The sequence below is a fragment of the Calypte anna genome, chromosome 19, assembly GCF_003957555.1.
Source record: "Calypte anna isolate BGI_N300 chromosome 19, bCalAnn1_v1.p, whole genome shotgun sequence".
Lineage (NCBI taxonomy): Eukaryota > Metazoa > Chordata > Aves > Apodiformes > Trochilidae > Calypte > Calypte anna.
The window spans coordinates 4573748-4587191 of NC_044264.1; the positions used below are offsets into that span (position 1 = coordinate 4573748).

Sequence of the window (13444 nt, forward strand, 5' to 3'; positions counted from 1 at the left end):
TGATGCAAAGGGCAAACCAAACTCTTTTCCATCAGCAGGGGCAGCTAGGTTTAGCCCTGCTAAAATCCCTGGAGCCTTCAGAGTAAACGCTTGTACCTAAGGAGTGTTCTAAACCCTGCACTGGGAAGCTCTGCTCCCACAGGGGCAGGGAATAATCCTGCACCAAAAATTGCAGTTCTGCTTTTCCTGAGCTGCTTTTATGCTGCTGGGTATTCTGCCAGTTCCTGAAAGCCTTCATCCCTGATCTGCAGTTCCTGGAAGTTAAAATACTAAAATGGGGAAGGGTTACCTCAAGCCCAGGGCACAAGGACGCAACCACCTTTCCTCATGGCATGGGAAACTTCGCTTCTGCTGATCAAGCTGACATCTCACTTCCCAGCTCCGGCACCCTCCTACTGAGAATAAAAAAAACATTTCGGGCCAGAAACGCCCGTGCAGGCTCTGACCTCTACAGACATCCCCTAAAATACCATTCCTCAGCAGGCAGGGAGATGCTTTCAGACTTTCAGGGCCGGCAGGCACCGCAGCGGTGCGGGAGCAGCGCCGGGAGGAGGGTCCCGGGGGAGCCGAGCCCCCCCGCAGCAGCATCACCCTCCGGGGGAGGGGATGGGGGGCTGGCTCAGACAGGAACCACACCGGCGATCGATCTCCGGGCCCAGCCCCGCGCAGGGAAGGGTTAAGCCGTGCGGTACCTCCGAGGAACTCCCCGAATCTCCGCGTATCCTGCGCGGCTCTTCCTCCGCCCGCTCCCCCCCTCCCCCGCTCCTCAGCCACAGCCCGGGGGGGAAACCTCACCTCAGGCCGCGGCCCGACATGGCCGCCCGCCGCCCGCCCCTGCCAAGTCGCGTTGCGCTTTATTTTTGGCTCGGGGGCGGCCGGCAGCCCTGAGAGAGCCGCAGCTCCCCGGCACACAGGCCCTCGGCCCTCCCCGGCCTCTCCCCTTCGCCCGCCATCGCCCGGGGCCCGGGGGGGGTGGTGGTGACAGACCCTGCAGCGAGGTGAGGCCGGCGGGAGCCCGGTGCGGGAAGGAACCGGGTTCAGGAGACGCTGGTTTGGGGGGGCTGGGAGGTTTCGGAGACGGTGGGGGTTTGAGCTACCCTCAAAAAACTTGCTTTCGGTGTTATTTTAAGCATTCCCCCCCCCCCCCCCCTTATTTGCTGAATAAGTCTCCTTGTTCGTTTTTGCTCGGTGGGCTTTGGGGGGGGGGCCGGAACGAGGAGAGGGTTTGGGGCGGGAGGAGCTCCTGTGCTGGCCTCAAATATGATTTTAGCTTGTGCTTTCCGGATTTGTCTCGAAAAAAGATTTGCATGTTATTGAATATTAACCCCGGGAACATAAAAACCTCAGGCTGACAGCAGCGGGCCAGTCTCCAGCATTCTGTCCTTCACCATTCCTCCATCCCTGCCTCGGGACTGAAACCTTCCCCCCAGCCCCGACCCCCTTTCTCTCCCACAGAGCTCCAATAATCATCCCGATGTATCCTGTTCCTGCTCAGTACCAACAGTTTCTATACCCTCAGAATGTTTTAAACAAACTCCCAGGCTCTTTCCTCCCAGAAGGCACCACAGAGCTCAGCAGCTCTCTGCAGATGCTCTCCTGCCCTTCCATACCAACCCCCAGGACTTCTGATTTTCAGCTTCAAAAAATTTAAATCTGTTGGTTCCCTCCCATCTTGGAGATACCCTTCCCTACCCCTTGATTCTGCCTCTTGTTTCAGCCCTGACTTGGTTTGGCACTGCTCACAGTATTTCCAGCAGTTGAAATTTTTGTAACTTAAACCAAACTCATGGGTGTTTAGAAATGCTCCTGCCCTCACTGGATATCTCTCCTGGCAGCAGACAGACACCTGGGCACCAGATCTACAGCATCGATCCTCATATCTAGGTCAGGACAGATACACATTGATAACAAGATTTAAACATAGCCAGAGTTGCAACCCTGCCTGGCAGTGTCCTGGTGGAGTTATTGCTACCTCAGAGACAAGGGCAAAGCGAAACACACAGTACTGTGGCTCTCTTGCCCGCCTACTTTCCCTCCCCCAGCACAAACTGCTCCCCCAAAATGATGATTTTGCTGCCCAAGCTTTTAAGAGCTGCTTTCTACACCAGCTTTTGGTGTCTGTATGTTTGTGGAGCAGCTGGGCACGAACAATCAGGATTTCAGCAATGCCAAGAGCAAGAACAAGCAGAGGACACGCAGTTCCCAGAGTTTAAAGGGAAATTCTGATGAAAAGGAGGAATCAGGACTACTGGTGATTTTTTTCCTCCCTTTATCCCAGACCTCAAAATATAGTCATGCCATTCCTCCAACAACAGCACATGCCAAAAAAAAAACCAATAACCAAACAAAAAAACCTCCAAACAAACAAAAAATGAAAACCAACCAACAAACCAACCAACTGAACAAAAAGAAAAAAAAAAACTAAAACAGGACAAAAGCCTTTCAGGAGCTTTGGAGGCTACTGGAAGCAGGAACTCACTCAGCTGCTGTCCTCAGTCCTTTTCCCTTCATCTTTAAACACAGTTTTTCCCTCCTTGTTCTTAGCCAAATCATTCCAGACAATTCTTTTGTCATAAAAATCAGAGGGGGGAAAAAAATGCAGATTTCAGGGCTTCACAGTGGTCTTTGGGGTTTGGATTGACATTTTGGGAGGCTGCTGCTAGGGACCTTTGGACCTGCTCTGCCTTGCCACACGCCTTTGTACCGTGCAAGCTGAAGGTGCCAGTCAGCCACTGCCTCCCCACCAGCTCTCTCTGCACTGACTTCAGTGAGAGCCTCAAATAAAACTAAGCTGTGAGCTGGATGCAGGTGCTCTGCAGGACAGATTTTATATTTTTTGGTGCTGGGGTGCTTTCCAAAGCCTTTTCTATAGCCTGGCTATGAGGGATCCAGCAGGATTTCTCCTGTTGGCCCCGATTTGATCTCTACAGTGTCCTGAGGGCTTTACTTTGCATTTCCATACTACGACTTCCATCCTTTTGGTCTGTGATCACCTTCCTCTCTTCTCCAGCTTGATGTTTTCCCTGCTGAGGGGGGGATCAGGACAGGGTAGGTCCCTCCTCCTGCCCTGGGTGGAGTCTGCATCTCTTACTGCTCTTTTCTCCTTGCAGCACTTTCGCACCAGCAGACGAGCCCGGAGTGCCACCAGGAAGGAATCAGAGATGACCAGGGAAGAGGACCTACCAGACTGGAACTCGTCCCAGGAATTTTATGAAAAATATGAGCCGAAGGAGATTTTGGGCAGGTAAAGCTTGTTTTTCTGTCAAACACTGGTTTCACTTATTCCAATAAGCAAGAGGAACAGCATCCTCTGGGAATCTGATATGAACACAGGCCATAGCAGCAGAGTGTTAAAAATAGCACAAAGATGCACTTTCCATCAGCTCAAAATCTGTTCCACCAGGACAGGGTAACAGAGCAAAACCCACGGTTACATGAAAATAACAACCAGCACAGGTGCCCATGGCACAGTCAGGCTGGATGGGGAGGATTGGAACCCCCCAGTCTTGTCTGTGTTGTCCCTGGCAGGGGGGTGAGCAGCATTGTCCGTCGGTGCATCCACAAAACCACCCGTCAGGAGTATGCAGTGAAGATCATCGACATCACAGCGGGGAACATTTCCCCCAAGGAGGTGCAGGAGCTTCGGGAAGCCACCACTAAAGAGATCGACATTCTCCGGAAGGTCTCAGGCCACCCCAATGTCAGTAAGTCAGGCTCTGAGCATCAGGGCAAGGGGGTTTTCTGCCCTGTTTATTCTTCAGGGTGTCCCCAGGACAGGGGTTTTGGGGTGAAAGCCCGGGAGGGTCAGGACTGATGGTCTTAATGTGATGCAGGGTGCTTGCTCGGAGCATCATCTGCTTTACCTCCACACACATGCAGGTGGTTCCCAGACTGCCCAAGTCATCTCCCAACCAAAACACAGATGAAGATTGACTCCTCATTAATTCAATTATTGTGATCAGCAATTTTTAGTCCAGGAACATGCTACACACTGTGCTCACAGCTCCCATGTTTTATTGCAGTCCAGCTGAAGGACAGCTATGAATCCAGCACCTTCTTCTTCTTGGTGTTTGACCTGTAAGTACCAGCTTGCCCACCCCTGCAGCACCAACTCCCTGAGCCCATTCCTGCTTTGCAGACAGCCACCACCCAACACTTGTTTCAGCTGTTTATGGCCCAAACAGGGCAAAGCAGAGAGACAAGCAGCACTTGCTTAAGGTAGAAACAAACCTCAGTTCCTGTAAGCCTTGTGCCAGCAGTGTTTGCCCTCTATCAGCAGCTCAGTGCTGCTCAAGTTTCCCTGTAACCTTTGGTGGGAGCCTCATGCATCCCTGTGGGTTATTTATATGCCCAGTGGGACCAGGGCTTGTGTGACACCACAACACTGGAACAGTGTGATGGACAGTAGTACAAGGTGATGGCACCAGGAGAGCCCCATCTCTATCCCATCCAAATGCCATCCTCTCCAGGGGCAGTCTTTTCTTTCTTTTGCCTTGTGTTTTGCAGCAATATAGACTTTCTTACCCATTTTTATTAACAAGCTGGCTTATCTTTTTGTGCAGAGGGTGACTTGGGGCTGTTAAAGGGCAACAACCCCCACACCATCCTCCCCAAGATCTTGTGGCTGGCTTGCTGTGGCATCTCAGCCACTTCCTGCCTCTGTTTTCCCTCCTGCATGCAGGATGAAGAAAGGGGAGCTCTTTGACTACCTCACTGAGAAAGTCACCTTGAGTGAGAAGGAAACAAGGTAAGGCCAGAAGCAGACAGCTGAAAATCCTGGTGCAAAAGCAGGACATGGGTTCAAAAGATGACCTTGCAATGGTTATGGCACCCACGGGCAAAACAGCATCCTGGGCTGTTTCTCTGTGGTCCCCTGTGCAGTCCCTGTCCCTGTCTCCATCCCTGGGAGCATGGTGCCTGTGGGTGTTCAGAGCTGCTCTCCCCCACCCCCAGGAAGATCATGCGTGCACTGCTGGAAGTGATCCAGTACCTCCACTCCATCAACATTGTTCACCGTGACCTGAAGCCAGAGAACATTCTCCTGGATGATGACATGAACATTAAGCTGACAGATTTTGGCTTCTCCTGCCAGCTGCGTGAGAATGAGAAGCTCAAAGGTAGGAGGGCAGGGAGGCAGGGGCTGTGCTGGGCTGGCCCATGGCCACCCTGTTGCTGCAATGCCCACTGAGTGGAGCCTCTCCAGCCCCAATGTCTCCATGGGCCCAGTCTCACTGCTGCAGGTGCAAATTGTTGCCTGTTGGCTTGGAGCTCCCCTTCAGCTCACACATGAGCCCTCCACATCCCATTCCTTACCACAAAGAAGTTGCTGGGCATTAAGAGAGCTATTCTTTCCTTTCTGTTTTTTTTTCCCTCCAGCTGATCCTCATTATCCCATCCATTTACTGCACAACATTGAGGTATCTTCCCAACTCCTGCCCTGCAAAGAGCCATGTATCCAACAAGCACACACACACACCAACATCCCCATTGCTCTCTTTGCTCATGTTTTAGCTGTTACAATCCACCAAGAGAAGTCACCAGTGAGATGCACACAAGTTGCAGTGTCTGCAAAGATCCCACCTGGAATCCAGAATCCCAATTCCCCTTCATCAGCTGCTCAGGGGTGGGAGGGGGGATGGCACAAACCCTCCCAGGTGGCTCAGGGAGATGCTCTGCCTTGTCTTTGCAGAGATCTGTGGCACACCTGGCTACCTGGCCCCTGAGATCCTGCAGTGCTCCATGGATGACGAGCACCAAGGCTACGGGAAGGAGGTTGATATGTGAGTGAGATGTTTGCCTCCCTGCCTTGCCCCTTGGCCTGCTCCCAAAATGTGTATTTTGAGGTACAGGCAAGAGTTGTGCAGATGGAAGCCAGTTTGAGTTTGGAGGGAATTAAATGATGCACTAAAAAGACCCCCTCAGGGTTGTCTCAGCAAGCAAGGGCTCTGGCACAGAGCTGGAGAAGCAGCATCTTGGGGAGGAGTCCCTCTCCCTGCTTTGCCCTAAAAGTAACACTTTCTGCTCCTGAGTCAATGCAGGGGCTGGGCTCCAAGACACAAGGCTTTTTAAGCACACCTCATAGCAAGATGTGAGCCTGAGGCAGCCCCTCAGAGAGCAGGCAGCTCAGGTAAGCCCATCAGAACTCAGCTTGAGTCCTGTGGAGACTTTTACACAAGTGTGGTGGCTTCAGGCTCAGGACTGCAGCTATCAGAAATGTAATGAACCACTGAAGACACACATGGGCCTTTTGGCCTCTTTCCATTTTAAATACCTCCATTAAGCCCACACTAGGACTCTTTCCACAACACAGCCCACACCAAGACAGCCCCAGAGCATCCAGCCTTGCTGGCACCACCATGTCCCACCCTCCCCTAAAAAGCAAATACAAAAATCCAAGAGCAAACACTGCCAACTCACATCTTACTCCTGCAGCATCCAGAGAAGCAGCTCCACATCAGTTCAACTCAAAAACCCCAAGAGTGGGGAAGCCCCTGCTCTTTATTACCCATCAGGGCTAACGAGCCCCATCAGGGAGCTCAGCTTCCCTCACCAGACACCAGGCAGGGCTGCGTCCTGCTTTTCCAGGGTGGCAGAGCCCTACCATGCCCCAGCTGGGGGGATGCACCAAGCCATCTTTTGGGCGCAGATTTGATCGGGTGTCCCCAGGGTGTCACCCAGGTCTTGTTGGGTTGCCCACAGGTGGAGCACTGGGGTGATCATGTACACCTTGCTGGCTGGCTCCCCTCCCTTCTGGCACCGCAAGCAGATGCTGATGCTGCGGATGATCATGAATGGGGATTACCAGTTCAGCTCCCCGGAGTGGGACGACCGCTCGGACACCGTCAAGGACCTGGTAGGCACTCAGAGCTGGGAAATCCTGTGTGGGAAGGGTTTTACAGACACCTGAGACCCCTCCCAGTTGACCCAGTGCCCTCCTGCAGATCTCCAGGTTCCTGGTGGTTGACCCACGGCAGCGGTACACGGCTGATGAGGCGCTGGCCCACCCCTTCTTCCAGCAGTATGATGCAGAGGAGGTCCGGCACTTCAGCCCCATCCAGAAATTCAGGGTGAGGTTGGGTGTGGGGGTGTTTCAACACCCAAGTGCTGAACTTGGGAGCTGCAGGAACTGAGCAGTGGGATGGGTTTCCCACAGATGAGCTAGGAGAAACTGGGAGGTCAGGGAGACCGAAGGACCTGGCCTTAGGCAGGATATGGGCAGCCTGGGTGGAGACACTTCTCCAAGCACTGTTCCACTTTCTGTTACTTCCTAAGGGCTTTTTCATGGAAGAGGATAAAATAAGGGAAAAACCTGCCTCCCCCACAGATCATTACAAAAATAAAAGAAAGATTATTTCTAAGGGGAAATGGATGAGCCTGACTTCACATGGGTTCATGAAGTGATGCAAAAGTTGAGAAAAACAGAGAAATCTTTCCCTTTCCCTATAGCAAGCCAATAGGGCAGCCCAAAGGCACCCAAAGTGACATTAGGTGACACACTTAGGACTAGCCCCCAGTTTTATATTAAGGACACACTTGGAAAAAACCTGTACCGCTCCCACAGGACTTAAATACCTGTGCCAGGAGCTGGGCTCCCTCCTGGGTAGCAGCCACATGGATCAGTTGGTGCTGATCCAGTCCTGACCATAAATTCCATCCTGTCCCTTCCCCATGCTGCAGGTGATCGGCTTGACCGTCCTGGCATCCGTCCGAATTTACTACCACTACCGGATGACCAAATCTGTCACCAGGGACCTGGTGGTCAGAGACCCCTACTCCCTGAAGCCCATCCGCAAACTGATCGACGCCTGTGCCTTCAGGACCTACAGGCACTGGGTGAAGAAGGGGGAGGCACAGAACAGAGCTGCCCTCTTTGAGAACACCTGCAAGGCCGTCCTGCTGACCCTGGCAGGAGAGGAAGGGCTGTTTTGATCTCCCTGCTGTGTATGCCCATGGGTTTGCTCAGTTAAGCCGAGTAAAATCTTTGAAAACCAACTGGTGGTTTCTTCCCCTTTGTTTCTTAGATACTGCTGGCAAATGCAAAGCAAACAGACAGCTGGGATTTGCCCACCTTGATGCGTTCCTGTGTGACCCTGCCCTGGCAGGGGGGTTGGACTAGATGATCTTTCCCTTTCAACCCCTAACTTTCTATGATTTGCCCCTAGAGCTTGTCCTACTGTAAGGAATGGGTTTGGAGAAGCTGCCTCCAACAGAGCTGTAAGAAGGTTCAGCTCAGCACCTAAGTGGGACCCTTTTGGGGCAGCCACAGGTGAAGGAGGGATGTGCAGGTCCTACAGGGGGTGTCCTTGTCCCCATGTGTGCTCAGGATTCCTGGTCCCATCAGATTTGGTGGCAGAGCTGGTGCACAGCTGACTTATAGCCCTTATGCTGGCTCCAACACTTTGGAGAGGTGGGTCATTGATATGTGTCACCAATGAGCTTAGAAACCAGCACACACATGCCTTTGCCAGTGTTTAAGGGTCAATAAAGGTCCTTGTTCCACTGCTGGAGAGACTTGGAGGCTGGTATGAAGCTGGGATTTCCCAAAGAGATGATGACCAATGATGATTCATCCTTCTAGGGACATGTCCCCTTGGCTTACCCCTGGCAGCCACCCCTCGTGCAGATGGTCACATGGAGGCTGCAGGTGTTTGCTCCATTTGGGCTGGAGGTCAGAGCTGCTCTGTGCCCATCCCATACACATGCATTCCTCTCTTTATTTAAAACAGACTCTGAAAGGAGAGCTGTAAGATCTGCTACACCAAGAGGACATTAAAGACAAATCCAGACATTGTGCATTCCCAGACATCCCAGTGCAGAAAGGAGTTTTAGCTGAAAGTATTTATTTTTATAAATTTTAAAAACTGCCTAGGTTTAACAAAAGTGGCTGCTGGGGGTTACTGTTCATCTCCACAGGAGAAAATGCCTTCAGGTCTTCTCAAGTGACCTTCAGAGGTCAGGTTTGATCCAGCTTTTCTCAGCCCCGACGGGCAGGGTGTCGGCAGCACAGCGGAAGCTGAGGTTGTCAGAGGCTGAGTCTGGTGTGTTCCCCATTCTCAAGGGGAAAAAGACACCCAAAGTTAGGGATCCTCCCTAGTTATGTTTACATCCTTTAAGGTGGCCCTCTATAACAGACTAGAAATGTCCTCCACTCCCCTTGAGTAATTTCAATTGTTTAATTCTAACTACTTAATGGAAAACACTCATAATGTGAGAAGCAATTAGGAACATATTCATAACAGGAAAATTTTTAGGAGTATTTGCAATATGTTCTTCTAACTGCTTCTTGGAAAAACTGAGCAGGAACAGAGAAAGGTCTTAAAATAAAATCTTCTTCTATAACCAAGGCAGAAGAAATCACTGTGAAACAGCACCTGGGCATTGCCCAGACCTACCTGGTAGTCACACGAGCTTTGTGATTTGCAGCTCCATCTGCAGTGTCAATCCAGGAGGCACCTCTCAGGACATGAATTTTCTGGGCACGCTGCCTTGATGAGAGCCCTGGGGCCAGGTACTCTGATGCAGTCCATTCCCAGGTGTTTCCCAGCAGGTCATAGATCCCTGAGACATGGATGGTTTTGTGTCAGGATTATGAGAGCACTGTGTTGCAAACTGGCCCCCCTCTTAACAAGTCAACCTTCAACAAATCTCTCATTTAAAGGTGTCTCATTGTTTCTCACCAGCAGGAGAGCATGGTATCTGATGCCCTCAAAAAAACATGCTCGGAATCAGGCAAATCATGTGAAAGAGCAAAATAAATGAATTCTACTTAAAAGCAGGGTCTGGTTTGGTGCATTGAAGTGCACCAAGTCAGCCAACTTCAGCAGCAACCAGCAGTGCTTTTGCTGGTCTTGGTTATTCTATCAAGATGCTGACAAGATCCTACACATCATGCTTGAAACCTCTGCTACTACTGAAGTTCATAATTAGTGTCAATTTAGGAAGCAGATGCCACCCCCAAAACCAGGGCAGGGATGTCTGCTCCATACCATAGTTGTTCTGAGGTGGGAATGCTGCCACGGGTGAGACGCCGTGATAACCGTCCTCAGCTGTGTCCTCCCTTGGGAAATCACCCTGAGGGAAGAGAGATCACTCCAAGCAAAGATCCAACCAGGAGATGACACAAAGTCCTGCTCTTCACAGGACCATTACACTTAAACAATAGAAATAACTCTCTGTTGTAAATTAACTCCATACAGCATTTCTGGTGAGAGAGGAGATCAACCACCTCAAGTTCTCCCAAGACAAACCCCTTTTCAAATGGATTTATGTATGATTTTTTAGTTATGTATTTTTGGAAGCACTGAACTCAGCCAGCCAGGCTGAGTCTGCTCCCTCTAAGGGGATTTTGGATAATTCAGTACCCTGCAGGTAACCCTGCACTGCTGCACAGGACCATGCTCAGGTGGCCACGTATGATGCTCTGTAGTCGAGTTCACCACCAACCCAGAAGAGCCCAGTGAGAAGGGACAATGTTGAGGATCTTACCTGCCACAGGTTTGTACGGTTCAGCTGAAACTTGTTTCCCCAGGGATACACCCTTTCTGCCAAGGAGGAAGACACACCCATTACCCCTGTATCACTCCTGCCTCTCCGTTTGCCTGTTTTCAACCAGGCTTTCATGCCTGTTCCTTTCCTCTTAGGTCAGGCCACCCAGATGCTATATTCCTGGGCCTTTGTCAGTCTAACCCCTACAGACACTGGCAAAGAGGTGAGGGGAGATGGGAATCAGCAACAGCTTCCCATTTCCAAACCACTGCTTCAAGCTACCAGCAATATACATGAGGTGTGTCACTCCTAACCCCAAACCCAAGAAAAGGTATTTTTAGCTGACAGAAATGCTTTGTTTAGGAAGATACATAGATAAGCCACTTCTATTATTACTACTACTACTACTATTATTTCAACTCCCAGGCCAAAAGAGGTGTCTCAGCTCCCCCCATTAACAGCTCTGAAAACATTCCTGGATGGAAGTTTAGATCTGTCAGACCTAACATTACTCAATGCCTCAGGCTGAAGAAGGGTCAGAGCTTGCAGTACTTACGTTCCAGTCCTCCCCTGGCAGCAAATTCCCACTCCTCTTCTGTCAGGAGCCTCTTCCCTTTCCACTTGCAGAACGCCTGAGCATCGTTCCAGCTCACGTGCAGCACTGGGTAATCCAGCCTGTCCTTAATGCTGGAGCCAGGACCTGAGGGCTGGGAAGAATGGCATCAAACAGATTGGATTTGATTTTACAAACTTCTCAACTCAAAAGGAAATAAAGGGTAGAACAGACCAAGGCAGGGAATGAGCAGCAACCAAAGATGCTATTTACTTCCCCATTTATGGTTGATAAAATTCAGCACACACTAAGATGTGAATCCTCCCAGCCCAGACAGGAATCACCTCAGTGGGTTTTACTCACCTGCCTCCAAAAAGCCTTCTCGATGGGCAACCACCACGGGGCAGACTGGGGAAAGAAATGACACCAGATTAAAGCTGAACGGGTGGCACACCCCCCCCCCTATACCACCATCCTACAGCAGTGTGTGTAAAGAGCACCTGCTAGTCTGGAAATTGTTAAATGCTGCAGTTGGAGCTGGGTTATCACAAGTATTTTGATAGTGCTTTCCAATGGAGCAGAGGCACTCACTTTTCAAAATGAAAACAGATCAAGAGGCCCATGCTGGGAAGTTTTTCTATTTTAAGGCTTGATGAATAAAGTACTTTGAGACATGCTTTGTTCTCTCCCAGGTTGGTGGAGGACTTCATGAGCCCAGTCTGAGTGTTTGGAGAGAATGTGAACAGGGGAGCACCATACATCAACCAAGGCTCAACCCTGCTGGTAGTTTCAAAAGCAAAACAACCCAAGAAAACCCACTAAGAATAGGCAGACTCTGCCCAAAGAGGTAACTGCTACTCAGTAGAAAATACCTGTGATCAGAAATACGACCTCCAGCATCATCACTGAAACTCATCCTCATGGGATTTAGATTTACCTCCAGTTTTTGGGTGACTCTTTTTTTCAGCTCTTCAGATACAAAATCCTCAAAGACAAAGCTCCAGCCAAACACTTCCGCTTCTGTTTTGTATTTCTTGTCTCTCACAAACTCCCTGCCATGAATACAACATGCTCAGGCACCAGGGGAAGAGTTCTTCAAGAGTCACATCACCAAACACAGCAATCTGCACATGTAAGAGGTTGAGAGCAAAGCAAAATGCACACAATCCACAGACATCCCACCTGCAGAGAGCTCCAGATCCTTCCTGGTTTGACAGAGATTTAACAGATTTAAAAAGTGCAAATTGCATCTCTTCAAAGATCTCACAGCCAGGTACAGTTACAGGTAAACTCATCCTGCACCCTGGGTTTCATAAAATATAACTCCACACAAAAGACCCAGCACCACCTGCCCCCTCCTGGCAGAAACAAAACCTTGGATCTTACCTGAAATCCCTGTTTGTGACAGGATATTTGTCAACAGAGAATGGATTCACTGTCACCTCCCGGACAGGCATCTCTTCGTTCCTCTTCTCCAGGGAGCTGGATCCCATCTGAAACGTGCCCCCAGGCAGCCACACCATGCCTCCATCCTGCCCAGATCCTAAAAGTGAAGAAATTCAGTATCAGAAGCTTCATTTTTTAAACACAACCACGCAGGACAGCTTGGTTATTGGTTATAAAGTCACTTTATGTAGTGGAGATTGGGTGCAATTTCAGTGCCAGTGATTAGCATTGCTACAGTCCTACATTTTTTGGCTAAAAAGCTGAAGATGCTCAAGTCACATTTTCAGCGTCTCTCTGGGGGCAGGAATAGCCCCAGTCGGGTGAGATCAGCCAGGCGGCTCCGTTAAATTACGGGATTGATGCTGTGAGAAGAAAGGGAGGAAAACCCCCTAGATTTTAGGGCTCAAGAAGCCAAGGGGCAGAGGACGCGTCCCCAGGCACCCCAGCCCCCTGCCCCGCGCTCACCCAGCGCCAGCAGCGCCAGCAGCGCCAGCACCAGGGGGGCCATAGGGGGGAACCGGGGTCACACCGGGGATTGATCCGGAACAGCTGCGGATTCCGGGAAGTGTTTCCGGGCCCTTCCCGAACCGGCACCGCCCCCACGGGGTGGGATCGGCCCGGCCCCGCCGCTCGCTGGGTCACACGGCTGACTTGTCAAGGGACACTTGGGTGATACGGCAGCCTGCGGCCATCGGCATCAGCACCAAAACCACCGCCACCACCAAGGAACTGAAGCGTTTCACACACCCAAGCAGGGCCTTGGGGGGTTGGCTGTGTTCGGGTTGTTGGTTTTGGCTTTCTTAAAGGTTGCTGTTAAGAGTAATTTGGAAGTGATTAGGGAAGGGGGATTGCTCAGCCTGGGGAAGGCTCTGAGACCTCAGAGTACTTCCAGAATCTGGAGAGGCTCCAGGAAAGCTGGGAGGGACTTTTGACAAGGGCCTGGGGTGATGGGACAAGGGG

At 50.9% G+C, this 13444-nt stretch overlaps 2 protein-coding genes across 2 annotated transcripts; one reads left to right on the plus strand and one right to left on the minus strand.

The window, feature by feature from the left end:
- Positions 1–589: 589 nt before the first annotated feature.
- Positions 590–7992, plus strand: PHKG1 (phosphorylase kinase catalytic subunit gamma 1). The gene is made up of 10 exons (XM_030462455.1): positions 590–998; positions 3111–3244; positions 3529–3704; positions 4023–4077; positions 4682–4747; positions 4954–5117; positions 5690–5780; positions 6700–6853; positions 6942–7067; positions 7678–7992. Exons 2-10 carry the CDS (start codon positions 3162–3164, stop codon positions 7927–7929), a joined length of 1167 nt encoding a protein of 388 aa, XP_030318315.1. The 5' UTR covers positions 590–998; positions 3111–3161; the 3' UTR covers positions 7930–7992.
- An 831-nt stretch (positions 7993–8823) lies between these two features.
- Positions 8824–13027, minus strand: SUMF2 (sulfatase modifying factor 2). Its single transcript, XM_030462423.1, has 9 exons — positions 12950–13027; positions 12425–12581; positions 11976–12090; positions 11402–11446; positions 11042–11192; positions 10486–10541; positions 9987–10071; positions 9393–9558; positions 8824–9052 (listed from the first exon to the last, which is right to left on the minus strand). Exons 1-9 carry the CDS (start codon positions 12990–12992, stop codon positions 8947–8949), a joined length of 924 nt encoding a protein of 307 aa, XP_030318283.1. The 5' UTR covers positions 12993–13027; the 3' UTR covers positions 8824–8946.
- Between the last annotated feature and the right edge of the window lie 417 nt (positions 13028–13444).